The sequence below is a fragment of the Pantherophis guttatus genome, chromosome 10 (assembly GCF_059756535.1).
Source record: "Pantherophis guttatus breed Tessera chromosome 10, ASM5975653v1, whole genome shotgun sequence".
Taxonomy (NCBI): Eukaryota; Metazoa; Chordata; class Lepidosauria; order Squamata; family Colubridae; genus Pantherophis; species Pantherophis guttatus.
The window spans coordinates 3752517-3772834 of NC_142072.1; the positions used below are offsets into that span (position 1 = coordinate 3752517).

The 20318-nt window shown below is 47.2% G+C and overlaps 3 protein-coding genes across 7 annotated transcripts in view; 2 read left to right on the forward strand and 1 right to left on the reverse strand.

Annotated features, from left to right (window-relative positions):
* Positions 1-1125: 1125 nt before the first annotated feature.
* GEMIN7 (gem nuclear organelle associated protein 7) lies at positions 1126-15311 on the reverse strand. Of its 4 annotated transcripts, none has more exons than XM_034438050.3 (2): positions 15175-15311; positions 1126-1636 (listed from the first exon to the last, which is right to left on the reverse strand). In XM_034438050.3, exon 2 carries the CDS (start codon positions 1625-1627, stop codon positions 1247-1249), a length of 381 nt encoding a protein of 126 aa, XP_034293941.2. In that variant the 5' UTR covers positions 1628-1636; positions 15175-15311; the 3' UTR covers positions 1126-1246. The 4 variants fall into 4 exon arrangements, with proteins under 4 accessions (XP_034293941.2, XP_034293942.2, XP_034293943.2 ...); XM_034438051.3 differs by having other exon boundaries at positions 1126-1639; positions 15175-15287; XM_034438052.3 differs by having other exon boundaries at positions 15185-15280.
* Positions 5681-12143, forward strand: LOC117677687 (bone morphogenetic protein 2-like). Of its 2 annotated transcripts, XM_034438049.3 has the most exons (3): positions 7279-7550; positions 8940-9286; positions 11158-12143. In XM_034438049.3, exons 2-3 carry the CDS (start codon positions 8947-8949, stop codon positions 12033-12035), a joined length of 1218 nt encoding a protein of 405 aa, XP_034293940.2. In that variant the 5' UTR covers positions 7279-7550; positions 8940-8946; the 3' UTR covers positions 12036-12143. The 2 variants fall into 2 exon arrangements, with proteins under 2 accessions (XP_087732389.1, XP_034293940.2); XM_087876263.1 differs by having other exon boundaries at positions 5681-9286.
* Positions 15312-16069: 758 nt separating the features above from the next.
* The window catches only part of PPP1R37 (protein phosphatase 1 regulatory subunit 37), a 36652-nt gene continuing 32403 nt past the window's right edge, over positions 16070-20318 (forward strand). The window contains exon 1 of the mRNA XM_087876266.1: positions 16070-18158. Coding sequence (XP_087732392.1) covers positions 17402-18158 — 757 coding nt within the window. The 5' untranslated portion in view covers positions 16070-17401. The remainder of the gene's footprint in view (positions 18159-20318) is intronic.

Below are 20318 nucleotides of genomic sequence, written 5' to 3' on the forward strand. Positions count from 1 at the left end.
GAAGTTACAATGGCAGTGGAAAAAGTGACTGACGACCGTTTTCCACCCTTGTGACTCTTGCAGCCTCCCTGTGGTCATGTGATCAAAATTCTGACGCTCTGCAGCTGACTCATTTACGACGGTTGCAGTGTCCCCAGGGTTGGTGGTGTGTCACGTAATCCCCTTTTGCGACCTGACAAGCGAAGTCAATGGGGAAGCCAGATTCACTTAACCTGTGTGACTAACTCTTAACACCTGCAGCAATTCACTTAACGACAAGAAAATCATGAAACGGAACCAAACTCAATAATTAAGAAATGTCTCACTCGACAACAGGAATCTTGGGCTCAATTGGGGTCGTAAGTCCGAGGACCTGTTATCGGAAGTACAGGTAGTCCTCGAGTTACGGCCATAATTGAGGCTCGGGATTATGGTTGTAGGTTTTGGTGGTCATGAGGGGGCCAACCACATGACTGGACCTAATTTTACTACCCTTTTTTGGTGGTACTTGTGAAGTGAGGCAGGCAGGCGGCCGTAAAACAAACCTGTTGTTTGCTATGAGGAGATTTTTCGCCAGAAGCTAAAAAGCAAAGACAAAAATTTTCAGACAAAAATGTTGTAAATTGTAGTCTTGTGACTGCGGGCTGGTTGCCGAGCGCCCACAATGATCGATGTGACCACCGAGGGGGGGAACATTCAAACTCAGCCTGGTGGCTCAGCAGACTAAAAGCACTGTAATTTAACACCAGCTGTCTACAATCACTGCAGGTTTGAATCTTACCAGGCTCAAGGTTGACTCAGCCTTCCATCCTTTCTAAGGTAGGTGAAATGAGGACCCAGTTTGTGGGGGCAATAAGCTGACTTTGTATAAATATACAAAAAGGATGAAGGCTATTGCTTAACGCATTGTAAGCCGCCCTGAGTCTCCGGAGAAGGGCGGCTTATAAATCAAATTTTTTAAAAAAAACAAAAACTTGAAAACCAAATCCTTAAGACCCTTTTTCGGAATCTCTCATAATTTTGACGGTTCACTGAATAACCCGGTCGTAAGCCGAGGACTACCTACAGATGAATATGCTGAGCTCTTGCAGCCTCCCCTTTCTGAGGTAGCTGCTCCGATCTTGCAGAGAAATCCAGGTGGCTTCGTTGGCTGTGGATGTCGAAATTTATTTTAAGAGCTGCGACTCAAAAACAAAAAAAGTGACCGGACGCAAGTCTTGAGTCTCTGCCATAATCCGAGGCTCTCCTTTGCAAAGCAGGTCGCCCTTCAGACTTCGAAGGAATACGCGATAATGTCCGAGCAACGCAGGAGGGCTTCCCTCTGAATCCCCAGAGGGGTCTGAAGCTGAGAAACCTGGAAGTTCAGGATGTCGATGTCCGAGGCTCTGAATAAGGCCGTGACGTCCACCTTCTCGTACATGGCGAAGTTCACCGGCTGGCCAGCCATGGCCAAGAGGCTGCGTAAGTAGCGTTCCCGCAGGGCGACTCGTGCTTCTTGCTCCTGCTCCAGGTTAGCCGGGTCCTTGTACGCGCTGGAAGGCAGGCTGCCGGGCCCCAGAGCCTGGAAACGAGGGGAGTTGGGATCAAAACCGCGGCTTGACCCATTGGGTCCACGGGGTAGGCGCAGGACAGCCACGGGCACCGTCATTGTCGATCCCTGCTTAAAAAGAAAGGAAAAAAAGAAGATAATGCAACTTCATTCGGAACTAAAGGTCGTAAGCAACGGGAACTGATGCCCTCCAGATGTTTTAGATCTGGGGGCGAGGGGGGGGTGTCTCCGACCTCGGCAACTTTTAAGACTTGCGTCAACTCTGAAGCTGACTGGATTGAAGCCATCTTGGAGCTTCAGTGTTGCCACACTAGAGCTGAGGGATAGGGAGTGGGGGGGGGGGAGGGGATTAAGAGATAGTTGGGGTTTTGTAGTCAAAAATCAGAGGTGGCCTTTGCTACCGGTTCGCAAATGTGAGCGTGTGTGCATGAGCGATCCTTCCGCACATGCTCAGAGCGTCAAAAGCAAAACATGATGACGTCCGGGCGGGTGGGCGGAGCCTCTTGCAGCCGCCGCTACCAGTTTGCCCGAACCGGATAGAACCGGTTGAATAACACTGGTCAAAATAAAATACTTTCTCTTGGGAACCAAGGACATCCTCACACCAGGCCCAGGAAAGGAGGAGTAAATGTTACAAAGCAACCAGACAGCGCCTTGGGATTGGACGATGTGACTGATTGATTGGGGTTGAGGGAAAACTTTTAATCAGGGAGTCGGTTTTCACCTACTTGTGCCAATATGACATATCCAGTAAAACTATTCTTTGAGGAATATACCTGCCTCGGAGTTTTGATTGCTGTGGGTATGTTACTTGGAACCCTGACAACTCGTGGGCTTCCAACTCCCAGAATTCCCCAGTCGGACATGCATGGCATAGCCGGCTGGGGAATTCTGGAAGTTGAAGTCCACAAGATTTAAAGTTGTCAAGGTTGGACACCTCTGCATTAAGTGAACAGATGGTTAAAAACCTAGACCGTCAACATATACTTAAGTGTATGGATTTGGGCTCAAAATCCAGATATGTCAAAATATGCATTTCTTCTAAATCCTTGTTCTTTGTGGTTAAGGAATCTGGGAATCCCTCCTTGAAGGAGATGGGTATCCTAAAAGTGCTTTCTTTCAATGGCAACTGGACTTCCTTGTTTTGCCAGAAGACATTTTGCTCCTCGTTCGAGAAGCTTCTTCAGTTCTGATTGAATGGTGGAGGATGGAAGGATTTATATTCCTTGCATATCATTTAGCTCTCTTTCGGAGAGTCTTTGAGGCCGCTTGGAGGTTTACCTGTGCCCTCGGCGTCACCCGAATCCTGTAGTCTGCCATTTTTTTTTCTGGAAATCCTTTCATACTCGTCATTTGAAGGAGGTGTAGGGAGTATGAAAAGGTTTCCAGGGGGAAAAAATTGCAAACTACAGGATTCAGGTAACCCTGAGGGCACAGATAAACCTCTAAGTGGCCTCAGTGACTCTCAGAAAGAGCGCTAACGACCAGAGGACTGCAAGGAATAAAAATCCTTCCATTCTCCACCATTCAGTCAGAACTGAAGAAGCTTCTTGGATGAGAAGTGGAATGTCTTCAAGAAGTCCAGTTCCCTTTTGAAAAAGCACTTTTGGGACAGCCGTGACCTGGACGACTGAGAATCTCCATAGTTGGGTAGTTTAGAAATGTAGAGTTTGTCTGTTTGTCTAACTTTTTAAAAAAAAAATTGGTCTAGCTGGCAATCCTGCCTTGCCCGTCCAGCTCATCCTCTCTGCAATCTGCTGGGCACCACAGAGTTAACCTAGGCCGACGGCCTTGTAAACAGGAAGTGCAGCTGCACAAGGACGGCCTATTTTCCAACTCTGGATGGTGGCGGCACCAAGTTGACGCTTCCTTGCTGTGCCAACATCCCCTCCGGCAGGCAGCCAAGCCCAGGTCATCGGCAGAGAGGATGTTTTCCACAGTAAACGGGAGAAAGCGAGCAGCGGCCAAGGACAACGGCGGTCTCCGAGGGAAAGCGGGACGGCAATTTGGGTGGGAAAAAAACGACGACGATAGCAAGAGCGCTCAAGGTTTTACAGAGACAGCCTGTTGCCCTCAACAATCTGGGGTCCTCATTTTACCCACCTCGGGAGGACCAAAGGCCGAGTCAACCTCGAGCCAGTCAGGATCGAACTGCTGGCAGTTCGGCAGAGTTAGCCTGCAATGCTGCATTCTAACCACTGCGCCACCAGGGTTCACATGTAGACTAAAGAGTCTTTTACATTAAACGCCCCAGCCTGAGCTTTAATGTTTGACCAGAGCCGTGTCTTCTCCAACTTTCTCCATCTTCTACAGAATTTGGGATTGCAAGGCCTTAGTTGTCACCAAGACACAAAATGACGACAATCCGGCCCATCAAAGGACCAACTCTCTCTATTTAAGGAGCAGAGGGCTTGAAACAGCTTGACTGATGACCACAATTGAGCCCAAAATTTCTGTTGCTAAGCGAGACAGTTCTTGAGTTTTGCCTCATTTTACGACCTTTCTTGCCATAGTTGTTAAGCGAAGCACTGCAAAGTTAGTAACACTGTTGTTAAGTGAATCTGGCTTCCCCACTGACTTTGTCAGAAAGTCGCCAAAGGGGAATCACATGACCCCGGGACACTGCAACCGTCATAAATACGAGTCAGTTGCCAAGCTTCCGAATTTTAACCGTGTGTCCACGCAACAGTTGTAGCTGGCTGGAGAATTCTGGGAGTTGAAGTCCACAAGTCTTAACGCTGCCAAGTTTGAAGACCTCTGATTTAGACTGTGATTTAAATCGACTTGATTTAAATCAAATCCACCCTGACATATACAAAACGGTCCACTCTGCTCTAACCAACTTGGGAATTCTTTCATTTATAAATTTAATATATATATGCGCTCCCACAGAGAGGGCCTCCTCGGGGTGCCATCAGCCAAGCAATGCAGGCTGGTGACCCCCAGGGGGAGGGCCTTCTCTGTGGGGGCTCCCACTCTCTGGAATCAACTGCCCCCAGAGATAAGGAGAATCCAAGACCTTCGTGCCTTCCGCCGTTCCCTTAAAACTTTCCTTTTTCAACAAGCCGGGCTGGCCTAACAAATCCTTTTAAATGATTTTAAATTTGTTTGTCTTTTTAAATTTTGGGCCAAATTGAGATATTTCCTTTTAATCTGTTCTTAATCTATGTATTATGTATTTGTGTGTTTTTACTTGGCTGTACACCGCCCTGAGTCCCTAGGGAGAAGGGCGGTATATAAATCTAAAGTAAAATAAATAAATAAATTGTATATATATATAAATATGTATGTATGTGTATATATATATATATGTATGTATGTGTGTGTGTATATATATATATATATATATATATGTATATATATATATATATGTATGTATATATATATACACACACACACATATATATAAAATATATTATAATTCATATATAAATTTAATAAAAAACAAACAAAACAAAGAAAAACAAACATTTCAAATTGGACCTGGCTTGCCACCGAAAACATCTGTAGAGCTTTGCTGGGCTGAGGAACTCTTCCCCTAAGCTAAAGGATAATTATAAAGTTAAAGCTTGCCCTGGGCTAAAGGATAATTAATGGGTTTTCATGTCCAGAAAATTATCCCAAAAGGGAGTTAAGCACTCCTGGCGCCGTAATTCAGCCCTGAGGGGCAGTTGAGCTAGAGTGACCTCCCTCTGTTCCGTTGACCCTCTGGAGATGTGGCTGAACAACAGCAGGCCTGGCTGAACCCACAGGCACCGGGAAATATCACGTAGGCCCGTTATGCGCGAGCAAAATATTTTCCAGCTTTTGCTTTGAGACACAGCCGGGTTTCTGGGACGAAAAGCTCCAGGTTTAAGTCTCAGGGGAGACAACCCCCCCCCCCGCTCCCCAGTCTCTGGTCAGACAACATTCCTGCGTGGTGTGTTTGTTCCAAACGGCTTGCGCTGGCTGAAGGCCTCTGGTATTCCTCTTCTGTTTATGCCCTTGTTTATGCGCTCTTTCCACAGACGGCTCATTCTCTGAGTGTGTTGTCTGGCAGGAGAGGAAGTTCCTGGCCGCTGGAAGCCCTCTCCAACCGGCCTGATAAGAACCCGGCTCGGACCTGCTGCACTCCTGGGCATGGGGCCAGGGTGTGTGTAGGGGAGGGTTATTATTATTCTTTTTTTTTTGGCGAGGCTGGCTCGGGTTGCGATGTGGGCTTCTGATGGAATGTGACCCGCGATGGACCAACGTTAAAGAAACAGCCGTGGGTTTCGACATAAAAGGCGGCGTTGATTTGGGGGTCGCTCCGCAGGGCTAACGGGAGAGACCCATCCAGGGACAGAGGACAAGGGCTGCTAGATATATGTGACAAAAGCCCATATAGGGAGATCCATGGTGCTCTCCAAGCTTGGTGGCTTTCTTGCGGACATCTCATTACCGAGCTTGGGAACGTCATCAGTGCAAGAAACAAATGGGATTTGTGTAGTGGAGGAGGAGAGGAGGACGACGGTGGGGATCCTCGGTGCTCTCTAAGCTTGTTTTCTTGCAGACGTTTCATTACCAAACTAGGTAACATCATCCGTGCTTGAAGGATGTGGGGCTTGCGCTCTGTAAATCCTGTAAACATAGCACTGGTGATGTAACCCAGTTGGGCAATGAAACGTCTGCAAGGAAAACCACCATGCATAGAGAGCACCGAGGACCTCAAGGTCCTCTTCTTCCACTTGGAAGTTGGGGAATTCTGGGAGTTGAAGTCCACCCACCTTAAAGTTGCAAAAAGGTTGCGAAACACTGGTCTATGCACTGCTTTAAGAAATGTTTCACTACCAGAATCCTCATTTTGGGTCATAATCTAGGCCAGTGTTTCCCAAACTTGGCTATTTTAAGATGCATGGACTTCAATTCCCAGAATTCCCCAACCAGAAAGCCTGGTTGAGGAATTCTGGGAGTTGAAGTCCATACATCTTCAAAGGGTCAAGCTTGGGAAACACTGATCTAGGCCCATGATGGCGAATCTATGGCACGCGTGCCACAAGTGGCACATGTAGCCATATCAGTGGGCACGCATGCATGCACTGGCCAGCTGATTTTTGGGCCTTCTGGGCCCACCCTAAGTCCCAACTTCCGGTGGGACTGGAAGGCCCGTTTTTTGCTGTCCCCAGCCTCCAGAGCCTCCAGAGGAGCTCCGGGGGGTGGGGGTGGGGTAGGGAAGGCTGTTTTCGCCCTCCCCAGGCTGCTGGTAAGGCTCTGGAGCTAGGTAAGAGAGAAAAACAGGCCTACTGGGCCATTGCATGTCAGGAGTGAGGTGAGGGGGAGGTCTACGTGGATGCACAGGGGCAGGGCGCATAGAATTATGGGTGCAGGCATGCACGTGAGTGATCCCTCCTCCTGGCACGCGATGGCAAAAAGGTTAGCCATCACTGATCTAGGCCATGGGGGCTAAAGTACAAGGGCTTTGCAGAATGAGCCCGAACACAAGTTCACACGATGACATCTGAATACGGCGCAGTGTTAGCAAGGCCTTCTGAATATTTGCCCAAGGGGGATTGTGGGAAAAGGGGCAGTTAGCTCCCTTCTGTGTTTGAGGCTATCTGGGAAACAGATCTTCTTCCACATCTGGGCCCAACAGACGGCACACGGGGCTTCTCCAGCAGTGGCCAAAGAGCCGCTGTGGTGTTACTGCAGAGTGCAAAAGAAGCGACAACTTTCAACCACTTGTTTGTTCTGGCTCCGGCCACTCGCCTGGCTGACCTCACATCCTGAGAGCAGGGAGACCGGCACCTCCACCGGCAGGGTGGGCACAGCCCAGGCAATCTGAGCGACTGCCGGGACCTGCTTTCTCTCACTTGAAGAGGACGAGGCAGGAAGGTGGACGGGGAATGCCAAGGAGACTTGCTCTGCCCCTGAGGTCTCCAAGTGGGTTTCCTGCTATGGGGGACCCAGAAGAGCTGGGATAAACCTTGAAGAGCAAGCGGAGAAGGGAAGGCCATTAAGTGTGGAAAGGAACATGGATTCTTGCCGAGAACTTCAACTTTTGCAAGTAAGTCCTCCTTCAGGGTAGGGGGCTGGTAGGCAAAAAGGAAGGACTACAAAAACAATGCTCCTTTTCTACTTAGCTGGCGTTTGGGAGTAGTACAACCAGTCCTCAACTTACAACAATTTCTATTGCTATGCGAGACAGGGATCAAATTGAGTTTGGTTCCATTTTACGACCTTCCTTGCCGCAGTCGTTGAGCGAATCACTGCAATTGCTCAATTAGTAACACAGGTTGTTAAATGGATCTGGCTTCCCTGTTGATTTTTTTTGTTTTGTCAGAAGGTCCCAAAAGGGGATCACGTGAACCCAGGACACTGCAGCTGTTCAGAAAAGGGAGCCGGTTGCCAGGTGTCTAAATATTGATCACGTCACTCTGGAGAGGCTGCAATGGTCCTATGTGTGAAAAATGGTCCTAAATCACATTTTTTCCCATTGCCGTTGTAATTACGAACAGCCACCAAACAAACTGTTGTAAGTTGAAGAATCCTTGTACAGGTGACAGGTATTTTTGTGGGTGTTGTTATATACCTAACTGATCTATGACCTTGTGGAAACCTTTTGGGGAAAGCGTATTTTTGAGGTTTGATGGCTAATAACACCACTTTTTTGGGGGGGAGTTTCAAGATAATCCTATTCCACTGCTGGAGTGGCCTGGGAATAGCCCAGACCTTCTTAACCCAATTGAAAATCTATGGAGCCGACTAAAGAAACTGGAACCCAGCAATAAAACCCAGTTAACAGAAGCCATGCTTCAATCTTGGTTTCATATTATAACAGCTGCAGAACTCAAAGACTTGGTTCACTCCATGGGAAGACGTTGTAAGGCCGTCATTCATGCTAAAGGTTACCCAACGAAGGATTAACTGACATGGGGATCATTTTTGTATATCTCGTTTTTTTCCTATGGTGATCATTTTTGTATATCTCATTTTTTCTACGTGTTTCACTTCTCTTCTTTATAGTGTAACTGCTATTCTAATAGCAAATCCTTCATAAGAGTTATTGCATTACATTCTTGATTAAATTATCTTTCCATTGATATATAATTTTAGGGTACTACTCAAAAAAAAAAAAAAGTGGTGTTATTGGCTAGTTTTAGAAAATACACTTTCCCCAAAAGGTTTTCACAATTTTGGCCACTACTGTTTTACTGTTTGTATGTACACTGTGAGCTTCTGCACAGGAAACAAATTCCTTGTGTGCCCAATCACACCTGGCCAATAAAAAATTCTATATATTTTCTTTTGAGAAGTGGGCACAGAGAATTTCATTTTTTAATGTGTGCCAGCGAGTTCACAGAAAAAAAGTTACAATAAAGGTTATGCTATATTTATCCATCATTCTCTCTCTCTCTCTCTCTCTCTCCTCCCTCACCTGCCCCAACATCTCCAGTTCCACAATGGTTTCTGGTAACTTGCCTGTTTGGGTGATTTTACTTGTACCTCTTGCCTTCTGGGCATCCAAGAGCCTCCAGATGGCATCGCCAGGCACTGCTGAGCCCACAAGCAAACCCGTCCCGGAGCAGCTTCCCATCCAAACCTTCCAAACCGTTCTGTTGAAACGGCTGGGCTTGCAAAGGCGGCCGGACCCCAAACCCAAACTGCTGGTCCCCCAGTACCTGCTGGATTTATACCGATTTTCCTCGAGACAGCTTCCAGCCTCTCCGAAGGACACCGAGCAACCCTTCCTGGAAGGCCGAGCAGCAGCAGCCAACACAGTGCGCGCCTTCCATCATGTTGGTGAGACCCTTGCTCCATTCCCCTCCTTAATCGGGGCCGAGGGTGGAGCGGGGAAAGAAAGGCTAGGTCTCTTTGGGAACCGTGGATCAAAGATTAAGGTGGTGGCAGGAAGCAGCACGTATAAAACTCTTGAGAAAATGAGCCGATGGGTAGATAGCCACAAATATCACAAGCCAATGGGGCTGCTTAAGTGGGATGGACTTAGCTCAATGGATAGAACCCAACTTGGCATGCTAAAGATCCCAGGGGCGAATCACCAGCTACCTCCAGGCCAAAAGCTTTAAGAGACAGATCCTTCTTAAGAATCTGCAGCCAGGAAAACAGAGAGAGCCAAGCTAGGCAGACCTTCAGCCTGACTTCTTCTGACTCTTTTAAATATTCCGTGGCAGACTCACCAAACCTCACGATCCAAAATTAGATTTAATAGAATGAATGAGCTGGAAGGGATCTTGGAAGTCTTCTAGTTCAGCCCCCTACTCAAGCAGGAGAACTTATACCAGGGGTCCCCAAACTTGGCAGCTTTAAGACTTGTGGACTTCAACTCCCAGAATTCTCCAGCCAGCTATGCTGGCTGGAGAATTCTGGGAGTTGAAGTCCACAAGTCTTAAAGCAGCCACGTTTGAAGACCTCTGACTTATACCATTTTAGATAAGTGACTGTTTAGTCTAGACTCTTAAAAACCTCCAGTGATGGAGCGCCCCCAACTTCTGGTGGCAAGCTGTTCCACTGGCTAATTGTCCTGTTAGGAAGTTTCTCCTTAATTCCAGGTTGCTTCTCTCCTTGATTCGTTTCCATCCATTGTTTCTTGTCCTGCCCTCTGGTACTTTGGAGAGTAATTTCACCCTCTCCTCTTTGTGGCAGCCCCTCAAATACTGGAATACTGCTATCGTGTCACCCCCAATTCTCCTTTTCTCTAGACTAGCCAAACTCAAATCCTGCAGCCGTTCTTCCTATGTGTTTCAAGTCTCCAGGCCTTTGATCATCTTAGTTGCTCTTCTCTGACCTTTTTCCAAAGTCTCGACATCTTTTTTGGTAGAATGGCGACCAAAATTGGTTGCAGTATTCCAGGTGTGGCCTTACTAGTAGCGGTCGGTAATACTTCACGTGGTATCAATCAGCCAAATGCCTAAGCGCTTCCCCAAGAGGAAAAACAAAGCCCAGCGGCCTTTTGAAAAAGCACCTTTGGGGCAACCAGGACCTGAATGACTGAACATTTCCACAGACATTTTAGCTTCCCCAACAGTTATCTATGGAAGTCGCTGTATTTTGTTGTTGCTGTTTATTCTCGAAAACAGGGGGAGTGGGGTGGGGTGAGCGTTTTTTTGCTTTCACTGCCGAGGTGAGAACTGGACTAAAAGTCATTAATTTGGATTCTGGTGCCATCTATGGACCAAGGAAAGCAATGGTCTCCCCAAAGATTGGTTGACTGCCAATTTCAGCAGCTAAAATGTTCTCCAGTTCAGAGAAGAGAGAGCGTGTGTGGTTGTTGTTTTAAAACCACAGGAGGAAGTGGCCGGTCTAACACGATAGCCATAAAAGTAAATGTTGTGTTCTGAGCTTGCTCCAAAACTTTCGTTTCTTCTTAAGGCAAAAGCATCGAGGCTTAAATATAATTGGCTTTGGATCCCATCCTAGCTACTCAAATCAACCTTCCCCTTATGGCAGGGGAACGTTTATTTATTTATTGGTTTGATTTATATGCCACCGTTTTCCGGAGACTCAGGGCGGCTTACAATGCGTTAAGCAATAGCCTTCATACTTTTTTGTATATACCTGCTTAGTAGGGCTTTCGGGGCCCCGAAAAGCAGGTTTCTGATTCAAATTGTCCGTCCCAATTTTTCTTTACTTCTGCTCATTTTTCCCACATTTAGAGGATTCGGCTCGTGTCTCTGAAGGCGCAGGAAATTCGTTCTACTTCCTGTTCAACCTCACCGTGCTGCCCTTGGAGGAGGAGCTGACTGCCCTTGAGTTGCGCCTCTATCACACCCCTAAGGAAAGCCAGGGTTTATACATCCACATTTACCACGCCGTGGATCCCCCACCGGTGGCTCCAAACAAGAGCAGGCTCCTCACGTGCAAATTTGTGACGCCCAGCCAGCCCAAATGGGTGAGTTTTGATGTGACGGCTGCTTTCCAGAAAGCAAGAGAACGGAAGCATAACCTGGGGCTTCTGGTCGAGGTGCAGCCTTCGAACCGCAGCCAAGATCTTCCGCGCCAACAGATTCCCCTCCGTGCAAGGCGCTCTCCCGGCCAAGAGGAAGCTCAGTGGACTCTCGAAAGACCTTTACTGGTAACCTACAGCCATGACCAAAGAGGGCAACCTCTGACCCACAGAAAAAGGCAAAGCAGAAGTCGCCCCGTTAGAGGCAGAGGAGCGACTAAAGTCCCGGCCTCCACCAGGAAGCACAAGGGCCTGAGGCCGAAGACGAAAAGCAGCGCCAGGTGCAAAAGGCACCGCCTCTTTGTGGATTTCAAGGCGGTGGGGTGGAACGACTGGATCATTGCTCCTAGTGGCTACCATGCTTTCTACTGCTCGGGGGACTGTCGCTTCCCGCTGGCCGACCACATGAACTCTTCCAGCCATGCTGTGGTGCAGACCATCCTGAACTCGGTGAACTCCAAAGTGCCCAAGGCGTGCTGTGTCCCTACGGAGCTCAGCCCCATTGCTATGCTTTACCTAGACCAGAACGATATGGTCGTCCTCAAGACCTACCAAGACATGGTGGTGGAAGGATGCGGGTGCCGCTAGAAGCCAAAGTGCACAGGATGGTCTTTTCTCAGTATTAAAACTAGGTGGGGTGGGAGAAGGTCTCAGTAAAAGTGACGATGGACAATAAAGTTGGGCCTGTCAAAGGCATTTCACGAATTATTGCAAAAGGATGGGAGGGTCAGTACAAGATTACTGCAGACAAGGAGCTAAATAGTATCTTCCCCTATGGAATTAATTTATTTCCAAAGACCAAATTTGCAGATGATACTAAGCTGGCAGGAATAGCTAAGATAGGCTCAAGATCCAGATAGATGTCGACAGACTTGAACGCTGGGCCCTATCTAACAAAATGAAATTCAGTGTAGAGTCCTACACTTAGGCAAGGAAAACCAAAAGTACATGTATAGACTGGGTGAAATCAGGCTTAATAGCAGTAACTCTGAGAGGGATCTTGGAGTCTTAGTGGACAACCTAAGTTAAATGTGAGCCAACAGTGTTCAATGGTAGTCAAAAGAGCCAATGCAATCCTAAATTACATTAACAGAGAGATACAATCAAGATCAATTGAGGTATTAATACCGCTCTATAAAGCCTTAGTAAGAACACACCTAGAATACTGCATCCAGTTTTGGTCACCACACTATAAAAAAAGATGTGGAGACTCTAGAAAAAGTGCAGAGGAGAGCAACCAGGATGATTAGGGGACTGGAGACTAAAACAGATGAAGGTTACAGAAACTGGGCATGGCTGGTCTAGTGAAGAGAAGGACCAGGGGAGACAGGATAGCAGTCTTCCAATATTTGAGGGGCTGCCCCAAAGATGAAGGGGGACAAGCTATTCTCCAAGGCACCTGAAGGCCAGACATGGAATAGTGGACAGAAACTGAACAAGGAGAGATTCAACCTAGAAATAAGGAGAAATTTTCTGACAGTGAGAACAATCAACCAATGGAACAGAAGTTGCCTTCGGAAGTTGTGGGAGCTTCATCACTTGGGACTTTTCTTGAACTGCCATTTGTTAGAAATGGTGTAGGGTCTCCTGCTTGGGCGGGAGGGGGGGGTTGGCCTAGATGATCTACAAGGTCCCTTCCAACTCTGTTAATCAGCAAGAGCTCTAGGTTTTTACAATGGTATCTTCCCACAAGGGCCACATTCTGCAGGCCACTGTTGAAAACAGCAAGGCCATTGCAATTAATCTCATGAGTGAGCAACGATCATTTGTGCCTGCCACCTTGTAATGCAACAATCGGTCAACAACCACTCTAACTCTTTATCACTTTCAGCTAGCAGGGACTATGGGAGCTGTAGCTCAAAACAACTGGGACGCATGAAATTACCTGTCCCGTATTAACGAGTATCTAGATATTCTTATAGACATGACAGCCATCAGATGAAAAATAAATGAAATATTTATCAAGCCTATCACAGTAATAGAGCCCAGGTCAAAATTAAGACATGCTGAAAATAAGAGCAAGGTATCTTTCAAGAGAAAGGTATCCGTGAAATGATCATTCAATAATATTTTGTTTTCTGTATTTACATCCGCTTCGTAGCTTTGGAGAGTTTTTCCAGTCAAAATGTTGTTTTAATCAGAATTATGAAGGCAAATATTTGGCACATAAGTTTCTTAAGGGGCAGAGCAATCCAGTCTTCCAATTGCATGCAGTTTCTTACCCATCATTTTGGCTGCAATCCCATGGGGCCTTAGAAGGCGGCATAGAGTGATGGGTTTCCCCAGATTATTGCTCTCTGGTCAGAAAGGAAATGGAATCTAACAGGAACCAGTTTTCTTGAACCCATCCTAACATCATCCTAACATCAGGGCCTCCGACTGTTGTAGGAAATTTGAGGAAACCCACCATTCCTGGCTTTGCAATGTGTAACAAACCTATGTATTGCCATAGTAGGACCTCTGTGGTTCGTAACACATTGCCCAGGAATGGTGGGTTTCCTCAAATTTGATAGTTGAGAAACATCAACATTTTAACACAAATCAACCTAGCAAATCAAAAACACCCTTAGACATCCTGTTAAATCAAACAAACCACGTTCTAGTTCACAACTGAGTAAGTTGGGTGAACCCAGCCACCTGTGGCTTATTCATTAATATAAAAAGGTAAAGGTTCCCCTGGCACATATGTGCTAGTCGTTCCCGACTCTAGGGGGCGGTGCTCATCTCCATTTCAAAGCTGAAGAGCCAGCACTGTCCGAAGACATCTCCAGGGTCATGTGCCCGGCATGACTCAACGCCAAAGGCGCACGGAGCGCTGTTACCTTCCCACCAAAGATGGTCCCTATTTTTCTACTTGCCTTTTTTATCTGCTTTCGAACTGCTAGGTTGGCAGAAGCTGGGACAAGGAACAGGAGCTCACCCAGTTACGTAGCACTAGGGACTCAAACCGCTGAACTGCCGACCTTTCCATTGACAAGCTCAGCGTCTTATCCACTGAGCCATCATGTCCCATATTCAATAATATACAATACGCCTATCTAGATGGAGGCTAGAGTGGTGCAGTGACTTAGAGGTGGAGCTCTGGCCTCACAATCAGGAAGCTGTGAGTTCGATCCTAGGTAGAGGCAGATATTTCTCTGGGTACATGAATGCTGAACAAAACTCCGCATTGGTGACAGGAAGAACATCCGGCCATTAAAACACTCTGCTAACTCCATTCAGTTGCCCAGACTCCACCCCAATGCAAGGGATTATAGGGGAGGGGGGTCATCAAAAGGAAGCTGATGATAGCCAGATGGAGGCTATACTTCTCATGTGGCGATAAACCAAGGCTTGTTGTTAACCATGATTTGTTGACGCATCAAGCCTTCCAGGTTAACAAAAAGTTAATAACCCATAAAAGCAAATCCTGGTTTGTTTGTGGGGTTTTTTTTGCCCCCCCCAGAAGACTCTGATTTCCTATCTAAGAAAACCTGTTTTTTTTTTTTTTTTAAGACCGTTTTCTGAGCTAACAATGGTTTTTTTTTAAATCCTGGTTCGGTTTCTTTCCTGGGGTTATCGCAGACTTCGAGCCGAAAATCAAGAGCCGGACGGGATTAAAGGCCTAGCAGGTCAAGGCGGCCTAAATAATGTAATTATTTGGTTGGGGTACCTAACCCTAACCACCTCCCCTTGGCCCAGGAAACTAACAATTCCCGTAAAAATTCCTTAATTAACGTGAACTAACTTGCACCGGCCTGGTTGGGATTAACTCCTCATGACAGGCTCAAATTCGCTCCTCCTGAAGCGACGAGAAACCGACGGGATAACGATGAGGAAAAACGGCTCGTGACCTCTTTTGCCCGGAAACACTTTAAGCTCTTCCTTTTAGGCCAATGGCTTAAATTTAAGTCCTCTCTGGCCACAGGAGGACCACCAAATCTATGACTTTAGACCAATGAGCCGGGAGACGAGCAAGGCGCATGCGTCAGTCATTTATTTTTTTTTTAAAAAATCCTCCCTCCTCTTTCCCCCCTCCGCTCCCTACGTAGCCTTGGGAAAGTGAGCTGAGAAAGCGTGAGCTTTTCGTCAGAGTCAGGCGGTTGGGGGTTTTTTTTTTTTGGGTTCAGTCCGTTTCCCCTATCGGCACATTCGACATCCTCTTTCGGTCGCCCCCCTCCCCCCCCCGGTGGTTCCTTTTTGAATTTTGCGTTTTTAAAAATTCGGTTTCAACTCTCCGCTCTGGAAGGCACCCGGGGGTGGGATTTGAGCAGCGCTTTTCTTTTTTTCTCGAGACACCTTCTATAAAAAACCGAAAGTGCGGAACGGAAACTCAAACCCAGGCGCTTTCACTCCGAGTCGGGAGGGGAGGTGGGGGGGGCGGGCGATCGGGGAGGGCCAGCCAAGAGGAGGAGGAGGGGCCGCTTCGCTCCGCGCGCAGGCTCGCAAAACCCATTCGCTGATTCGCCAAACTCCCACCGGCCGGGTGAAAACTAGAAAAAAAAAAAACGCGGGACCCTCTTTAAGAGAAAGACGGGTGTGGGGCCAATCCGAGGACCGCCTCTGGATTGGGAAGAGGAAGAGCGGGAATTGAAAGCCGAGCCACTGTCGAAAGTGCGCCGGCCGATGCGCAGGCCGCAAGCGCACTTAGTCCTGGCGGCGGCGAAGGGGAGCGGCGTCTTCTTTTGCGTCCGCACCTGCCTGAGGCGGCGGCGGCGGCTGCAGCGGCGGCGGGCCTTGGTCGCTGCGCGTACCGGCTGCTCCTCCGCCGTTCTCTCCCTCGCGAGCGGCTTTGGGCCTCCCTCCTTCCCGCCTGCCCGTCCTCCTCTTCTCCCCCCGACTCCCGGGTGCGTATTCCTCCCGGGCGGCCTCTCTCTCTCTCTCTCTCTCCCACCTGCCGCCCCCCCCACCGAAGAAAGTGGGGGAAGGGGGGGTCTCGAGGCCCCGCTCCCTGGGAGGAAAGCCTTTTGCCTGGACGGGATCCTCTCTCTCTCTCTCTCTCAAGCCGCTCCCGGAGCTCTTGCTTGTTTGTTTTTTTTTATCTGGAGGGGTTCCTTCTCTGTACCCCTCCCCCCGCTTTTCTCCTCCCCAGAGACCCCCCTCCCTCCCTCCCTCCCCCCCCTTTGGACGGTGAACCCTTTTTTAAAATATATATTTCTCTCCCTCCCCTCCCCAGACTGACTCCATACCTCGGAGGCGATCATTTATCCTCCCACCCCCCCAACTTTTCTTTGCAGGTGCATGCTTCTTGCAAAAAGAAACGCTTCCCCCTCCCCATATTAATTTTTTTATTATTTTTTTTTTAAAAAAACCCTTTCTGCACCAGGAAAGTTTCTGCACCCTCCTTGGTGCGTTTGGTTTGGCTGCTTCTGACAGCTTGCGGCTTTTATTTGTTTTTGTGGGCCTCATGCTTGTGTAAACTTTTCATTTCCTCTCTCTCTCTCTCCCTCTTTTGCTAGGAGAGAAGCCTGCTCGCCAGTCCGATGTTTCCGGCTTATGCATACCTTGCCTGATCCTTTTTTTTACTGGTGGGAAGGATAATGAAACCGTATCGTTTTCTCTTGTTTTGCAGGCTAGAAAGGCATTGCTGGGACCTGTTTAATTATCCTCAGCGGCTCCCTCATAAATTCATCCCTCTCCCCAATCCGAGCTGTTCCCTCGATGCTGTGTCTCTCCTAGCAGGCGCTTTCTTCTAATCTCAAACAAGAGTTTTACGTAGAGAAAGGGGGGCCTTTGCATTCTATCTGTTCTCCTCCTCTCCTCTCCCCAATTTCTTTTAACCTTCACTCATGCTTCATGTAGCAGCTTCCTTTGATCCAACAAGAGCTGGGTCTCTTTACACCACTGCTTATAGGGAGAAGGCCTGGAAAACGTGAGAGCTTTCCCCCACCCACCCCTTTCCCCGAAGGAGCAGGCAGCAAAAGATAGGAAGGGAAGGTGAGTTCTGGTCCGTAAGTAATGACTCCGAAGGACTCATGAGAAGGGAAGAAGGAGCTCCCCCTTTGACAGACACCCATCTCACCTGCCTGGCTATGGAGTGTGTGCAGGTTTCACCTGTGCAGCCACAAGGCAAAGCTGCTGAGGCAGGGGACCGTGTGCTGCTGCTCCTGCCTGCCCCTGCCGTGCGGAAGGAAGAGGAGACCCTTTTGGGGGGCTCTGACCCTTGGCCTGCTTCCCAACTGAACAATAGCCAAGATGGCATGAAGACGTTTCAAGACACTACAGAGTTTTGTTCCAAAAGTACAGAGACCCTTCCCTCCCTCCAGGACCATCCGTACGTCAAAGATACTGTAGAGCGTTGTACCTCGTGTTCTTTAAAGGAGGACCCGAAAGAGACTGGGAGTTGCGATGGGGCAGAGGAGGGCTTGAAATCGTTGGGCGCTTTGAACCATCTGCAGGAACGGTCACCGGTCGACGAAGTGGCCGACGGCGGCAACACTTCTTTGGTTGCAGAACCTCTTGGGACGACCGCTGAAAGATGCCTTAGGGACAAGGAACAGTCTGCTGCTGAGCAAAATAACCATTTGCATGACAAGGCTGAGCCCTCTTCTCAGAACTGCTGTTTAAACTTGGAAGCAGCAAGTGGGGACACACCAGCAGATGACCTGTTAAGTCAGGGTTCTCCATCTGTGGACGAGGGGAAGCTTAAGCCCGGGGCGAAGCACGTGACTTTCCCTTCCGATGAAGACATCGTATCTGGTGCCGTGGAGCCCAAGGACCCTTGGCGGCATGGTAAGCAAAGACCCCCTGTTCCCAATACTCTCTTCTTGGGGCTTAACACTCATCGTGATGACGATGATACAGTCTGTTCAGTCAAGTCTGACTCTTGGTGATTCTAAGGGCCAGGTTTCTCCATGTCTTCTGAACGTGCGCCGTTCCTTTGAGTTGTCCTATGCCCTGGCTGGTGTCCGCTTTGATGGTGTGCAGCCACAGTGTTGTTTGACAGCCTGGTTTCCTTTTCCCACAAACTTCCAAACATAATTGCTTTCTCCAGTGAATTTTCCCCACATGATATGGCCAAAGTAAGTGAGATGCAGTTTTGTGATTCCCACCCCCCCCTTCCAGTGTCATGCTTGTTAGTCACGCTTTGCTGTCCAAGCAGGAGCCTTCTCTAGCACAACGGCTGAAACGAATTCGAATCTAAGACAGTTTTGTTAAATTTGATGCTTTGCTTGTCTTGCAGTCTTTAGGATTTTGCAGAATGTTTAAGTTCTCATTCAAAGGATTTTTATTACGTATCCTGAATTGGAGGCAAGAGGGAGGGAGAGAGGGAGGGAGGGAGAGAGACCTTTTGTACTCCACTAACAGTAAATCATGATTTATTTGCACTTGATTTTATTGGGCACTTTTCCGCTGAAAGGGCTTTGAACCACATGGTCTAATCAGGGCTACCATTGCAGAACAGAAAAATCCTATTTAAGAGGGTACATGACAACATAATGAAGCCGACTTAACTGTACAGCAGTTAATTAAAAAAACAGCCAATCGCCAGGCAGGGAAGGCTCTTGAAAACAGACTTTTATTGAGTAAAGCATAAAGGGAGGCAAACTGGCACGTCTCCATACGCTAAGAATTGTAGCTGCTATAGTGACAGTATCATGAGTTTCCCAAAAAAAGTGTCAGTTCAGGATTGTTCAGGTTTTCAGAGATGCAATAAGGTTGCTGACATCTGTTTTTAGCAGGTTTAACTTACCTGAATCAGGCCACAGTTAAAAGTGGACATGGTTTTTTTAAAAACTCCAAATGTTAGTAATCTTAATTTTACCTAAGGAGACTGAAATTTCATTACCTCACAGCCAATAAAGAAATGCTTACGTTGTTTCATGTAAATACATGACAAGGAAAAAGAGGTTTCTTGTTTTTAAATACCCTAATTATCCATTTTTCTAAAATATCAATAAATGCCATTAAATTATTCTTTTTGAGAAAGGCTTGCCAACAAAAGCACTGCAGGAAGTTTTGTTTTCTCTTCCAGACTTTGGAGTTTTTACTTTCCCTTTATATGAACAACAACCCTGAATTTGTGGGTGTATCTTAAAAATCTATAACATGAATGGTTGAGGCAAATTTAACCGCAGAACGTCTTGGTTGTCATGCACTCAGATTTTTGAGATTGTAATAATAAAAACAATGCTGCATTAACGTTTCAATAAGATCCAGTTTGATCTGTGTGTGTGTGTAAAGTTTCAATAACTTTGTCTATGGCTACGAATGTCCCTATTTAGCAAAAAAAATTGCCTATGAATGATTTTTTAACGGTGGGGAGGGTGAATCCATGGCTTAGGGAAATATGGTGCGGTTGCACAATATAGTCACACGATCTTGGGTTGTTTCAATCACCATTATTCGTCCTGCCTCTCTTTTTCTATAATTTGTATATAGATTATACAGGTAGTCCTTGACTTAACAACAGTTCATTTAGTGACCCTTCAAAATTACAAAGGCACTGAAAAAAGTGACCTATGACCATTTTTCACACTTACGGCCACTGCAACATCCCGAGGGTCACGTGATCAAAATTCAGACATTTGGCAACTGACTCATAGTTATGACGGTTGCAGTGTCGTAGGGTCATGTGATCACCTCTGACAAGCAGAGTCAATGGGGAAGCCAGATTCACTTAACAACCGTGTTACAAAGCTTAACAGCTGCAGTGATTCGTTTAACAACGAAAAACGTGGCAAGAAAAGTCATAAAATAGCGCAAAACTCAACTATCTCGCTTAGCAACAGAAATTTTGAGCTCAATTGTGGTTGTAAGTTGAGGACTACCTGTAACTACAGAAAGCTCCATTGAACAGTTTATGGTATTTTTATTGAGATAATTACAATCCGTATATATCTTTTCTTAAAAGGTAGAACATCCTTTGAGATCTGCTTAATTCTTGGTAAC

Excerpts from the sequence above, each read along its gene's own strand:
- LOC117677687 (XM_087876263.1), top strand. The coding sequence starts at position 8,869 with ATGCTATATTTATCCATCATTCTCTCTCTCTCTCTCTCTCTCTCCTCC. Across the intron at positions 9,287-11,157 it reads GCGCGCCTTCCATCATGTTG|AGGATTCGGCTCGTGTCTCT; the intron begins GTGAGACCCTTG and ends TCCCACATTTAG.
- GEMIN7 (XM_087876265.1), bottom strand. The coding sequence starts at position 3,444 with ATGACCTGGGCTTGGCTGCCTGCCGGAGGGGATGTTGGCACAGCAAGG. Across the intron at positions 1,637-3,315 it reads CACTTCCTGTTTACAAGGCC|GGATCGACAATGACGGTGCC; the intron begins GTCGGCCTAGGT and ends CTTTTTAAGCAG.